This window comes from Notolepis coatsorum (genome assembly GCF_963971535.1).
Source record: "Notolepis coatsorum genome assembly, chromosome: 10".
Lineage (NCBI taxonomy): Eukaryota > Metazoa > Chordata > Actinopteri > Aulopiformes > Paralepididae > Notolepis > Notolepis coatsorum.
The window spans coordinates 125,785,672-125,798,486 of record NC_140174.1 but is presented as its reverse complement, the minus strand read 5'-3'; the positions used below and the strand labels follow the sequence as shown (position 1 = coordinate 125,798,486).

Here is a 12,815-nt window from a genome sequence, read left to right as displayed (position 1 = left end):
CTTGGAGAACGCGCCGGTTCGGAGAGCGCATCTGGCGCGGGGTCTGGAGTGGTGCGCGTCTGCTTGGAGAACGCGCCGGTTCGGAGAGCGCATCTGGCGCGGGGTCTGGAGTGGTGCGCGTCTGCTTGGAGAACGCGCCGGTTCGGAGAGCGCATCTGGCGCGGGGTCTGGAGTGGTGCGCGTCTGCTTGGAGAACGCGCCGGTTCGGAGAGCGCATCTGGCGCGGGGTCTGGAGTGGTGCGCGTCTGCTTGGAGAACGCGCCGGTTCGGAGAGCGCATCTGGCGCGGGGTCTGGAGTGGTGTGCGTCTGCTTGGAGAACGCGCCGGTTCGGAGAGCGCATCTGGCGCGGGGTCTGGAGTGGTGCGCGTCTGCTTGGAGAACGCGCCGTTTCGGAGAGCGCATCTGGCGCGGGGTCTGGAGTGGTGCGCGTCTGCTTGGAGAAGGCGCCGGTTCGGAGAGCGCATCTGGCGCGGGGTCTGGAGTGGAACACTGGAATACCTCCCGTAGAGAATTAGAGAGCGCAGTACTGTGTCCCACTCCAGGCAAACGGCGACAGGTGGCGAAGGCTTGCACCTCGTCTCACGCCGGAGATGAAACAGCATACAGACAGATAGGGAATCTCCCGTAGGAGCTTACAGATAGAGAATCTCCCGTAGGAGTTTGCAGAACGACCCGACGAGGACTGGGGGGGAGATCGAGCTATTTAAAGCCCACTGGGGCGCTAATTAGAACACACATCAGGTGCGAGATAGTAATTGATACTTGACTAGAAGTGTGTGTTCGGCACGGACCAATCAAACACATAATGACAGGTAGTCCAAGGGTGTGGGCTGCTGAAGAGCAGACGGGAGTAAACGAACGCGAGGGTGGGGGCTGGAGAGGTGAGGAGACAGGGAATCAAAGGTCCAGGGAACAGGAATTAAAGGTCCAGGGAAGAGGCGAACCTCACAGTACTCCCCCCTCCACGGGAGCCACCGGGCGACCGAAAAATACAGACAGAGGGGCAGGGGACATGACAAGGCAACAAACAAAAAAAATTGGGCCATGCTAGCGGGGAAGCTAGAACTAACAAAGGACAAACTCAACATACACTGTCTGTGCTGGCTGGGGTCGTCGACTGGTCGGGTCGTACTGTTATGGTTTGTAACCGACCCCAATCGCACAACACAAGACAGGTATGAGAGTAAGCCAAGAACTGGGCATTTATTGAATACAACAGAAAAGCGGCACTGTCCCTTTAAGGGAGAACACAAAATACTGGAAAACAAGAACTTGGGAAAATAGGCACAGTGCCTTTAAGGGGGAACACTAAACACTGGAAAACAAGAACTAGGGAAAAAGGGCAATGTGCCTTTAAGAGGCGAGCTGGCTAAGGGGAAGGCTAAGGGAAGGCTAAAGGACAGGGCCAGGGCAAGGGACAGGGCAGGAACAGGGGCACTGGAGAGGGGAAACAGGAAACGAGGCCCGCGGGGGCGGGCTGGAGACAGGGACAGAGAAAAACAGGGTTAAGGCCTAGGACAGGGCGAGGGACAGGGGCACTGGAGAGGGGAACCGGGAACAGAGGCCCGCGGGGGCGGGCTGGAGACAGGGACAGAGAAAACAGGGTTAAGGCCTTGGACAGGGCGAGGGACAGGGGCACTGGAGAGGGGAACCGGGAAAGGGGCTAGCAGAGGGAAAGGGTAGCTGCCAGGGCACTGATAGCTACAGGGCCTATGCTAGCTGTACTGCTACATTAACATAGAGGCTGCGCTAGCTGCCGGAGCTAGGCTAGCAGACAGGGCTGGAACAGGGGCACGGGAGAGGGGAAACAGGGAAGGGGCTAGCAGAGGGAAAGGGTAGCTGCCAGGGCACTGATAGCTACAGGGCCTATGCTAGCTGTACTGCTACACTAACATAGAGGCTGCGCTAGCTGCCGGAGCTAGGCTGGCAGACAGGGCTGGACCAGCATGAGAGAACAAGCTAGCTGGAAGGACAGTCCTAGCTGTGGGGAACTGACCTTGCTAGCTGAAGGGGCAGTCCTATCAGTGGGGAAAACTGACCTTGCTAGCTGAAGGGGCAGTCCTAGCAGTGGGAGAAAACTGACCTTGCTAGCTGAAGGGGCAGTCCTAGCAGTGGGAGCAAACTGACCTTGCTAGCTGAAGGGGCAGTCCTAGCAGTGGGGAAACTGACCTTGCTAGCTGAAGGGGCAGTCCTAGCAGTGGGGAAAACTGACCTTGCTAGCTGAAGGGGCAGTCCTAGCAGTGGGAGAAAACTGACCTTGCTAGCTGAAGGGGCAGTCCTAGCAGTGGGAGAAAACTGACCTTGCTAGCTGAAGGGGCAGTCCTAGCAGTGGGGAAAACTGACCTTGCTAGCTGAAGGGGCAGTCCTAGCAGTGGGGAAACTGACCTTGCTAGCTGAAGGGGCAGTCCTAGCAGTGGGAGAAAACTGACCTTGCTAGCTGAAGGGGCAGTCCTAGCAGTGGGGAAAACTACACAAAAAGTGGAGGCCATGCAGAGGGACCGGGTTAGCTGCCTGGGCATGGCTAGCTACAGGGCCTATGCTAGCTGCAAGGCCTGCATTAACATAGAGGCTGTGCTAGCAGCCGGGGCTAAGCTAGCAGACTGGGGCCATGCTGGTAGTAGAGGCCTAGCAAGCTGCAGGGGAGCTAACGAGGCTAACAAGGAAGCTACAGGGGAGTCAACAGGCTAACAGGGGAGCTAACAGGGAAGCTAACAGGGGAGTCAACAGGGGAACTAACAAGGCTAACAGGGGAGCTAACAGGGGAGTCAACAGGGGAACTAACAAGGCTAACAGGGGAGCTAACAGGGGAGACTAACAGGCTAACAGGGGAGCTAACAGGGAAGCTAAACAGGGGAGTCAACAGGGGAACTAACAAGGGCTAACAGGGGAGCTAACAGGGAAGCTAAACAGGGGAGTCAACAGGGGAACTAACAAGGGCTAACAGGGGAGAATAGGGCCAAAGCTGCTTACAGGGATGGAGTAGGAGGGCGCAGGCTAGACGTCTGGAGTGGGGCGCGTCGGCTTGGAGAACGCGCCGGTTCGGAGAGCGTGCCGGCTCGGAGAGACGCATCCTCCCGTAGAGGATTAGAGAGCGATGCGCGTCTGGAGTGGAGCGCGTCTGCAGAAGGAGCGCGTCTGCTGTAGGAGCGCATCAGCGCGGAGTCTGGAGTGGTGCGCGTCTGCTTGGAGAACGCGCCGGTTCGGAGAGCGCATCTGGTGCGGGGTCTGGAGTGGTGCGCGTCTGCTTGGAGAACGCGCCGGTTCGGAGAGCGCATCTGGCGCGGGGTCTGGAGTGGTGCACGTCTGCTTGGAGAACGCGCCGGTTCGGAGAGCGCATCTGGCGCGGGGTCTGGAGTGGTGCGCGTCTGCTTGGAGAACGCGCCGGTTCGGAGAGCGCATCTGGCGCGGGGTCTGGAGTGGTGCGCGTCTGCTTGGAGAACGCGCCGGTTCGGAGAGCGCATCTGGCGCGGGGTCTGGAGTGGAACACTGGAATACCTCCCGTAGAGAATTAGAGAGCGCAGTACTGTGTCCCACTCCAGGCAAACGGCGACAGGTGGCGAAGGCTTGCACCTCGTCTCACGCCGGAGATGAAACAGCATACAGACAGATAGGGAATCTCCCGTAGGAGCTTACAGATAGAGAATCTCCCGTAGGAGTTTGCAGAACGACCCGACGAGGACTGGGGGGGAGATCGAGCTATTTAAAGCCCACTGGGGCGCTAATTAGAACACACATCAGGTGCGAGATAGTAATTGATACTTGACTAGAAGTGTGTGTTCGGCACGGACCAATCAAACACATAATGACAGGTAGTCCAAGGGTGTGGGCTGCTGAAGAGCAGACGGGAGTAAACGAACGCGAGGGTGGGGGCTGGAGAGGTGAGGAGACAGGGAATCAAAGGTCCAGGGAACAGGAATTAAAGGTCCAGGGAAGAGGCGAACCTCACAGTTTGGTCTTTATTCTTTTTACTTTTTTACTGTCTGAAGCACAATCTCAGGGGGCTCATACAGAACCAAGCATTTCACTGTAATGTCATGTACCTTATATGTGACAAATAAGCTGGTCAGGAAGGCCAGTAACATGGTGGGAGTGGAGCTAGACTCTTCCTCTGTCAGAGAGGAAGAGCCTTGCTAAGCTCCACGCCATCATGGACAACCCCTTCCACACGCTATACACAGACTTGGCTGATAGAAGGAGCATGTTCAGTGTTAGACTAGATGCAACACTGAACGGCACAGGAAGTCCTTAATTCCAACAGCCATCAGAGTATACAATGCATCACTGTGCCTCACTGTCTCACCACAGAGTGACAGTACAAACTCCGGTAATCTTCCTGGACTTTTGACTTCTTATTTTTACATATACACTTAAACATTTGTATATTTTAGAATGTATATATTTTAGAATGTATATCCCGGACTGTATTTTTATTGTTATTTGTGATTTTTGACTACCTAAACTTTACGCAACATAGGGGAGGAGCAAACATAGCTTGCATAGCAGCCTTCTAAACTCTAATTTGAAAATTACCTTGAAGAAAAGGTTTTCTGCCAGTGAAGTTTTGTCACAGATATTTGACGGTGAAAGTGACATAGGAGAGAATGTGTCTGAGACCCTGATTATGAGGCGTCCTCCTCTGATGAGAATGAGACCCTTAGTGCAGATGCTCCTGTTGTCTCTCAACCACAAGCAGACACGTTACTTTCCAAAAACGGAAAGTTATCATGGTCCCACTCCCCACTTGAACAACATAATATATATTATGTATGTATAATTGGGTGGGTGGGGGGGAGTAGGGGTAATGTTTTATTTAAATGGTTATTTAGGTAATCAACAAAGTAACATGAAGCACCTGAAACATACATTTGGGTAACACTTTTGATTATGATCATTTTCTGGAGGTTTAAACTGCTGGGGTCAAAATGTCCCCAAGGATAAAGAGTGTAAAGTCAATTTGAGGATAACAGGAGGGTTAACAAAACCATTTCAAATCATTTTAGCCCTGCTAGATAGAGGTAGCAAATAACTAAGGATGGCAATCATAATAATAAATGTTATTTGTACAACTTCCATACAAGAATTGCAGCCCAAAGTGCTTCACAGCAGAAAATACACTAGAATACACCAAATGAGCATAAATAGACAGAATAAATGCAATGCAGAAAATAAAAAGAAGTAGATGATTGTAGTGTTCTTGGGGGCATGTAGTTGACAAGAAAATTGCCAATATAGCTTGGTCTGGTTCCATTTAGGGCTTTGTACATAAGGAGGAGGACCTTCAAATCAATTTTAAATGTTACCGGAAGCCAGTGCAGGGTAGCTAACACTGGACTAATGTCCTCTCTCCTCTTGGTTCTAGTTACAGTAATAGCCTAGCTGAGAGTTGAATAAGCTGAAGTATTTTCTTCAGTCGGCTTGGAATAAAGTCGTGGATCCGTTTTTCAGCATCCTTTTGATTTATAAATGGTTGTACTTTAGCTTTGTTTCTAAGGTGGAAGAATTATGTTTTTGTCACCTTGTTAATGTGGGACTTAAAGCTTACAGTAGACCTGAGTCTATGATAAGCAAGACTTGTAAGCAAGGAGTAAGTTTCCCAATAATATTATTCAGCAGAATTTCTCTTGAAATTGAAATTTGATAAATTCCAGTAAATATTGCAATTCCGAAACTCTTGAGTATCATAAATGGATTCAGCATCCCGAATAACCCCCAAAACCACTCCAACATTGTTGAAATTGATCAAGTAGTTTCTGAGATTTGACCATTTAGGTGATTATACAAACGTATGCTAATTATGCAAATAAAAAAAGTTGACCAACATGTACAACTTAGCATCCGGCAGTTTCTAAGTGCTGGTGACCCATACTATCCATATCTATCATAAAAGTTTGGTGGTTCCAAAATTTCCGGGTTCATTGTGTTGGCAAATAGACTACTTACAAACAGCCTGTCTGAATAGTACACTTACAAACAGCTTGTCTGAATAATACACTTACAAACAGCCTGTCTGAATAATACACTTACAAACAGCTTGTCTGAATAATACACTTACAAACAGCCTGTCTGAATAATACACTTACAAACATCTTGTCTGAATAATACACTTACAAACAGCTTGTCTGAATAATACACTTACAAACAGCCTGTCTGAATAATACACTTACAAACAGCTTGTCTGAATAATACACTTACAAACAGCCTGTCTGAATAATACACTTACAAACATCTTGTCTGAATAATACACTTACAAACATCTTGTCTGAATAATACACTTACAAACAGCCTGTCTGAATAATACACTTACAAACAGCTTGTCTGAATAATACACTTACAAACAGCTTGTCTGAATAATACACTTACAAACAGCTTGTCTGAATAATACACTTACAAACAGCCTGTCTGAATAATACACTTACAAACAGCTTGTCTGAATAATACACTTACAAACAGCCTGTCTGAATACTATGCTTACAGTCTGTCATGAATAGTACACTTACAGATGTACAGTAATTTAAAAGATGGATGGTCACCTGCTTTGCATTCACAGCCAGCATAAAGGTAGTTGTTGGTTCTCAGCAGTTTGCACTGTCCGTACGGCCCACAGTCGTTGATGCATGGAGTCAGGAACGAGCGCAGGTACACTTCAGCGGTCACATTGATGCACGCCTCGAATCTAGGAAACAGATGGAAACAATGGTCCTCATTCTCGAACGAACATACATGAAAGTTACCAAGGAATTCCTTCGTAACTCGATTTTTACGAACTTATTCAGCATTCTTGAACGGCTTCGTATTGTAAATTCATTGTAGGATTTATGTAGGATTTAGAAACTCGAAAAGGCAGTCGTAAATGGGACGTAAGTCGGACAGACCGGTGTGTGTCCGCGTTTTCAACAGCTGTCTGTGGGAGAAGTCCTTGGGGATTGCCGTAACTTCAATCCTACAGACATCCGCGGAATTAAATTATTATAATGATAATAAATATGACAATATTTGTATCATTAACAATCACATTTTACATATATAGTCATGACTCAATGAACCATGTCCGAAAATAAATAAATAAATAATAACTGAACCCAATCGTGTGGATGTAGCTTAGTGGCCTAATATTCCATATATCATCTTGTTCTCCATGATATGATTTATTGTTGGTTTTATTTGTATTTTTTGACATTGCTTATTGTATACATTGTAAGAGCCAGTGAAGAAACATTCCAACAAGCGCTTCCATCACCACTGCAGTCCTCTCCTGGCTGTTAGCGAACTTCTCCTGGCTGTTAGCGAACTTCTCCTGGCTGTTAGCGAACCTCTCCTGGCTGTTAGCGAACCTCTCCTGGCTGTTAGCGACCCTCTCCTGGCTGTTAGCGAACCTCTCCTGGCTGTTAGCGAACCTCTCCTGGCTGTTAGCGACCCTCTCCTGGGCCCTCATTTATCAATGGTGCGTACGCACAGATATGTGCGTAACCCCTGCGTACGAACATTTCTAAGCAAAGTGTGGGACTTATCAATTTGAACGTGTGCTTGACTTTGTGCGTATATATACGCACAGCTCGGACCATGCGTACCTGGCGCACAGCGGTAGAATATGCAGACGCGGAAATAAGCTTTTGTGCATTAGTTTGACTGACGTGTTCGGTATGACCCCGGATAATTCATTATAGTTAATTGTAAAATAGCGACAGTAGTGTAATTATTGTCAAAACCCTATAAATAGCATTTGGAATAGGTCTTTCTTTCCGAATGAATGCAGCATGGTTTACATATAGCGTTATCGGAATACTACGGGGTGTACTGACTGCGCTCCGCGTAACTCAACTCGTTATTATTTTGCGCATAGATTGCAGAAATACGGGAATGTTTTGATTATATTTAAAAGGCTTTGCAACTTACAACTTCGAAATTCCACTTATTTCGTTTTACAATGTCAAAGCCTTTTAAATATAAACAAAACGTTCCCGTATTTCTGCAATCTATGCGCAAAATAATAACGAGTTGAGTTCTAACAAAGAACATATTACATGCTGGGTAGGCTGATAGAGTAAACTGTAAATAAAATAGCCTATAACATTATAAAGGATATGGGCTATAGCAGGGGTTCCCAACCTTTATTCCCCAGAGCCCCATGATTCCTTGGAGACATATAGGAATATGATATGATATAAGAATTATATATTATATATTATATAATATATAATATATTATATATTATATAATATTATATTATATATTATATATTATATATATTATATGTATTATAAGAATATATGAATTGAAAATGGGGGACCCTGATGTAAACAAGACAAACATCTTTCTCTGGTCTGCATCCCCTTAACAATTGTGTATTGAGCCGTACTGTATTGTACCCATTCTGCAATCTGTTAAATAAAGTTTTCATTCATTCAGGTATACTGGTCCGTCAGCGAGGAGATAGCCATTAAATGCCATTTGAGAATATAGGCTATTAAGGCAAAACGATCGGCCTATCGCCTATACATATTATTTAATGTTTTCATAAGCGTAAAGATACAACAGCTAGATTAACGATCAAGTTAGTTTACTGTATGCAGGCTTCGCAGGTCTGTGCCATGTGCTATTATATATGCGCAAGTTACTGTTGCATAATGTAGGCTATGGCTGCTATTATATCTAATTTATATAGGCTACCTAATAACGACAACAAAATAGATTGTATGCCTCTACAAATCATATTATACCCGGTAGCCAATCGAACGAAACGAATAAAGGCATTCATATTCCAGCATTGGTTATAATGACACACCAACGCCAAACAGTGGTTAACGGTCTTTATTAGTATTTTGAGCTGTCCAGGCAGAATTGCAGCAATGGTCTTAGGGAGTCGTTGATATCTGACATCACCGTGTACAAGTCCGCCAGCCTGTCGCGTATTTATCCCATAACACGCGTTGTGTCTTCTTGGTTCGACAGCGCGTTAAATTAGTTGCTTAGACCTCCGTGAACACTCTCGCTCGTGAAGTTTCTCAGCGTTTGCTCGGGTTAGTCCATTATTTCACATCCCATGGCATTACCATATATGGATAATCATGCACAAGCATTGACGGTAAGAACAAATGGTATTTATCAAGACGGAGTGTGCGTACGACCCATGTACGCACGTATGATAAATCCCGATTTTTCTGTACGTACACACATTCTAAATTCTGTGCTTAAGAACGGAAATAGAACACTTTCTAAGAATTGTTGATAAATGAGGGCCCTGGCTGTTAGCGACCCTCTCCTGGCTGTTAGCGACCCTCTACTGGCTGTTAGCGAAACTCTCCTGGCTGTTAGCGACCCTCTCCTGGCTGTTAGCGACCCTCTCTTGGCTGTTAGCGACCCTCTCCTGGCTGTTAGCGACCCTCTCCTGGCTGTTAGCGACCCTCTCCTGGCTGTTAGCGACCTTCTCCTGGCTGTTAGCAACCCTCTCCTGGCGGTCCAGCATCGCCTGGACATCGCCCAGAGAACAGACTGCTGTCCAAGTCCGACAGCAATTAATTGCACGGATGTACGACGAATAAAGCCTTTAAACATGAATTTGATTTACTTGATGTTGTCACTATTATTAGATACAGTTTACAATTTCTCTCAAGAACTAAACACATCACAGGGGGGTGCGGCTGGGTGGCGCAGCGGACATTGCGCTCGTCACCAACGCAAGAGACACCGGGTTCGACTCCGGCTGTCTGCGTTGCCTCCGGCTTGGGCCAGCCGTCATGCTAACTCAATTGGCAGAGTTAGCGGGTGGAAGTCGATGGGTGGTAATCTGGATGTTGTGGACAGTGACTCCTACAGGTCGGTTGGGGAGGCCTGCACAGCAGAGACAGGAAATGGCGGGGGTAGTGTGAGCCTCCCACACGTTACACCTCGCCAATGAGAGTCCGCACTGGCAGGTGAAAAGATGTGACAGGCTGCCTCCTCGTGTACCGGAGGGGACACGTGATGCAAGGCTTCTATCCTCCCTACAACCGGCCAGTGGGGGGCATATGCGAGCAACGTTTAAGACAGGGGAGGGAAGAATGGCACAGTGGAATTGGGATGGGAGAAAAATAGAAAAAGAGGAGAAAAAGTGGATAAAAAAAAAGAACAAAACACATCACTTCAGTAATATGTCAGAGAATATGCGTGGCAGCGCTGGTGGACGGGGGGCAGCGTTGGTGGACGGGGGGCAGCAAATTCAGATTGAAATGTATTGTCATCATACAGCACAAGTACACTGCTGCCCCCCGTCCACCAGGCAATGCTGGACCGCCAGTAGAGGGTCGCCAACAGCCTGGAGAGGTTCGCTAACAGCCAGGAGAGGTTCGCTAACAGCCAGGAGAGGTTCGCTAACAGCCAGGAGAGGTTCGAGAGGTTCGCTAACAGCCAGGAGAGGTCCGCTAACAGCCTGGAGAGGTTCGCTAACAGCCAGGAGAGGTTCGCTAACAGCCAGGAGAGGTTCGCTAACAGCCAGGAGAGGTTCGAGAGGTTCGCTAACAGCCAGGAGAGGTCCGCTAACAGCCAGGAGAGGTTCGCTAACAGCCAGGAGAGGTTCGCTAACAGCCAGGAGAGGTTCGAGAGGTTCGCTAAAACAGCCAGGAGAGGTCCGCTAACAGCCAGGAGAGAGTCGCCACCAGCCTGGTGAGGTTCGCTAACAGCCAGGAGAGGTTCGCTAACAGCCAGGAGAGGTTCGCTAACAGCCAGGAGAGGTTCGCTAACAGCCAGGAGAGGTTCGCTAACAGCCAGGAGAGGTCCGCTAACAGCCAGGAGAGAGTCGCCACCAGCCTGGTGAGGTCCGCTAACAGCCAGGAGAGGTCCGCTAACAGCCAGGAGAGGTTCGCTAACAGCCAGGAGAGGTTCGCTAACAGCCAGGAGAGGTTCGCTAACAGCCAGGAGAGGTTCGCTAATGTAACGGGTGTAAAACTCACTCCCCAGAGGCATCCAAACTGAGCGCTTAGAAGGGAATTCCTTCCCAGCGCAAAGGTCTGTGATGTCGCCCCCGGTGCGGGAGACCGGGGTTCGAATCCCACTCAAGGCATGGTCGAAGTGGCAGGTTCAGTGTTGGACTGTTACAGTGGTGCCTTGGGTGGAGTAGTGATCCTCGGAGGCAGGATAGACGTGGTTAGTTAGTAGGGAATTCCTTTCTTGGCGCAACGGTTTGTGATGTCGCCCGCAGTGCGGACGCCTGGGGTTCGACTCCCACTCAAGGCATGGTCGAATTCGTGGCAGGGGCGAGTTGCCTCTGTTACACTGGTGCCGTGACCCGGATGCCTTGGGTGGTGTGAGTTTAGGGGGGGTGAGTGTAACGGGTGTAAAACTCACTCCCCAGAGGCATCCAAACTGAGCGCTTAGAAGGGAATTCCTTCCCAGCGCAAAGGTCTGTGATGTCGCCCCCGGTGCGGGAGACCGGGGTTCGAATCCCACTCAAGGCATGGTCGAAGTGGCAGGTTCAGTGTTGGACTGTTACAGTGGTGCCTTGGGTGGAGTAGTGATCCTCGGAGGCAGGATAGACGTGCTTAGTTAGTAGGGAATTCCTTTCTTGGCGCAACGGTTTGTGATGTTGCCCGCAGTGCGGACGCCAACAAGTACTAGTAGTCAGTACCATTTTAAAGCAGCTAGTACTAGTCAGTACTAGGGATGGGCATTTTAAAGAAAAATCCAGATCGATTGATCGCATGCTATACTCGATTGATCGTGTATTACCCGAAAAGAAGAAAAAAACGTATTAGATATATATATATTTTTTTTTACTTATTTTTGTTCATTCACGTATATGTTTAAGGAAACCAACAAACAGTTATAATCGTACACATACATGTGAAAATGCGATTTTTTTCCCCCCGATTTTTCTCATAGCTACTCACGCCCATCCCTAGTCAGTACTACCATGTTGAAGCAGCTAGCAAAATACTTCCCAAAGGTCAGTGAATACCACGATCACAACACCAGAGGGAGCTCCACAAATCATGTTAAACCCAGATTCGGCTCAAATAAGGGACTAAACACGTTTCGCAATTATGCCACATCAATGTGGAACGCCCTACCCAAAGCTGTAAAGGAATGTGGATCACTACCCACTTTCAAAACCTCTCTCAAGGGACACCTACGGGAGACTGCAATTCAACACTGGCCCCTGTAAATATCCTAACCCAACCCCCTCCAATGTACAGTCATTTACCTAGTATGGTTTTGTCAATAGTCCAATGTACAATTTTGTTTGTTTGTACAGTGTCTCCCCCCCCCCCCCCCCCTCAATGTACAGTTTTGCTTGTTTATACAGTGTGCCCCCCAACCACCTCCAATGTAAATTACCCAGTATGGTTGTCAATATGGGATGAAGAAGGGACTTGATATTCACGGGTGTTTACATTTTTATTTTGTTTCTATTTTATTTTATTTTATACATATATAGTTTTTGTTTTTTGTTTTGCATATATATATATATATTTTTTTTTTTCTTTTCTTTTCTTTTCTTTTTTATGTTTAAAATAGTACACTCATTTGAGTAGTGGAAAAGGGGTAGGATTAAATAAGTGTATACTTCTTCCTACTCCTTTTCGAACATGCAGATTGAGTTGTTTTTCTTTTTTGTTATTGTTTGTTGTATTCATTGCATGTTCGAAATAAAGACTTCAAATCAAAAAATCAAAAATATCCCAATGTACCCAACCCCCCCCACCCAACCTCCTCCAATGTACAGTTTCTACGTCAAATGTATATACTCCCTTTTCTTGACTCCTTCTGTATCACAAACAGTACTGTATTTGCAAATCTGGTATGTCATAAATGTATAGATGTAGCAGTACTGACTATCTGT

General features: G+C 47.5%; 1 protein-coding gene across 1 annotated transcript in view; it reads right to left on the bottom strand.

Annotated features, from left to right (window-relative positions):
- LOC311235711 (transmembrane protein 8B-like) overlaps positions 1 to 12,815 on the bottom strand; it is a gene marked incomplete at both ends in the record, with an annotated part of 118,272 nt that overhangs the window by 86,150 nt on the left and 19,307 nt on the right. Inside the window, one exon of the mRNA XM_084323177.1 lies at positions 6,532 to 6,674. Within this exon, the coding sequence (XP_084179303.1) occupies positions 6,532 to 6,674 (143 nt within the window). The remainder of the gene's footprint in view (positions 1 to 6,531; positions 6,675 to 12,815) is intronic.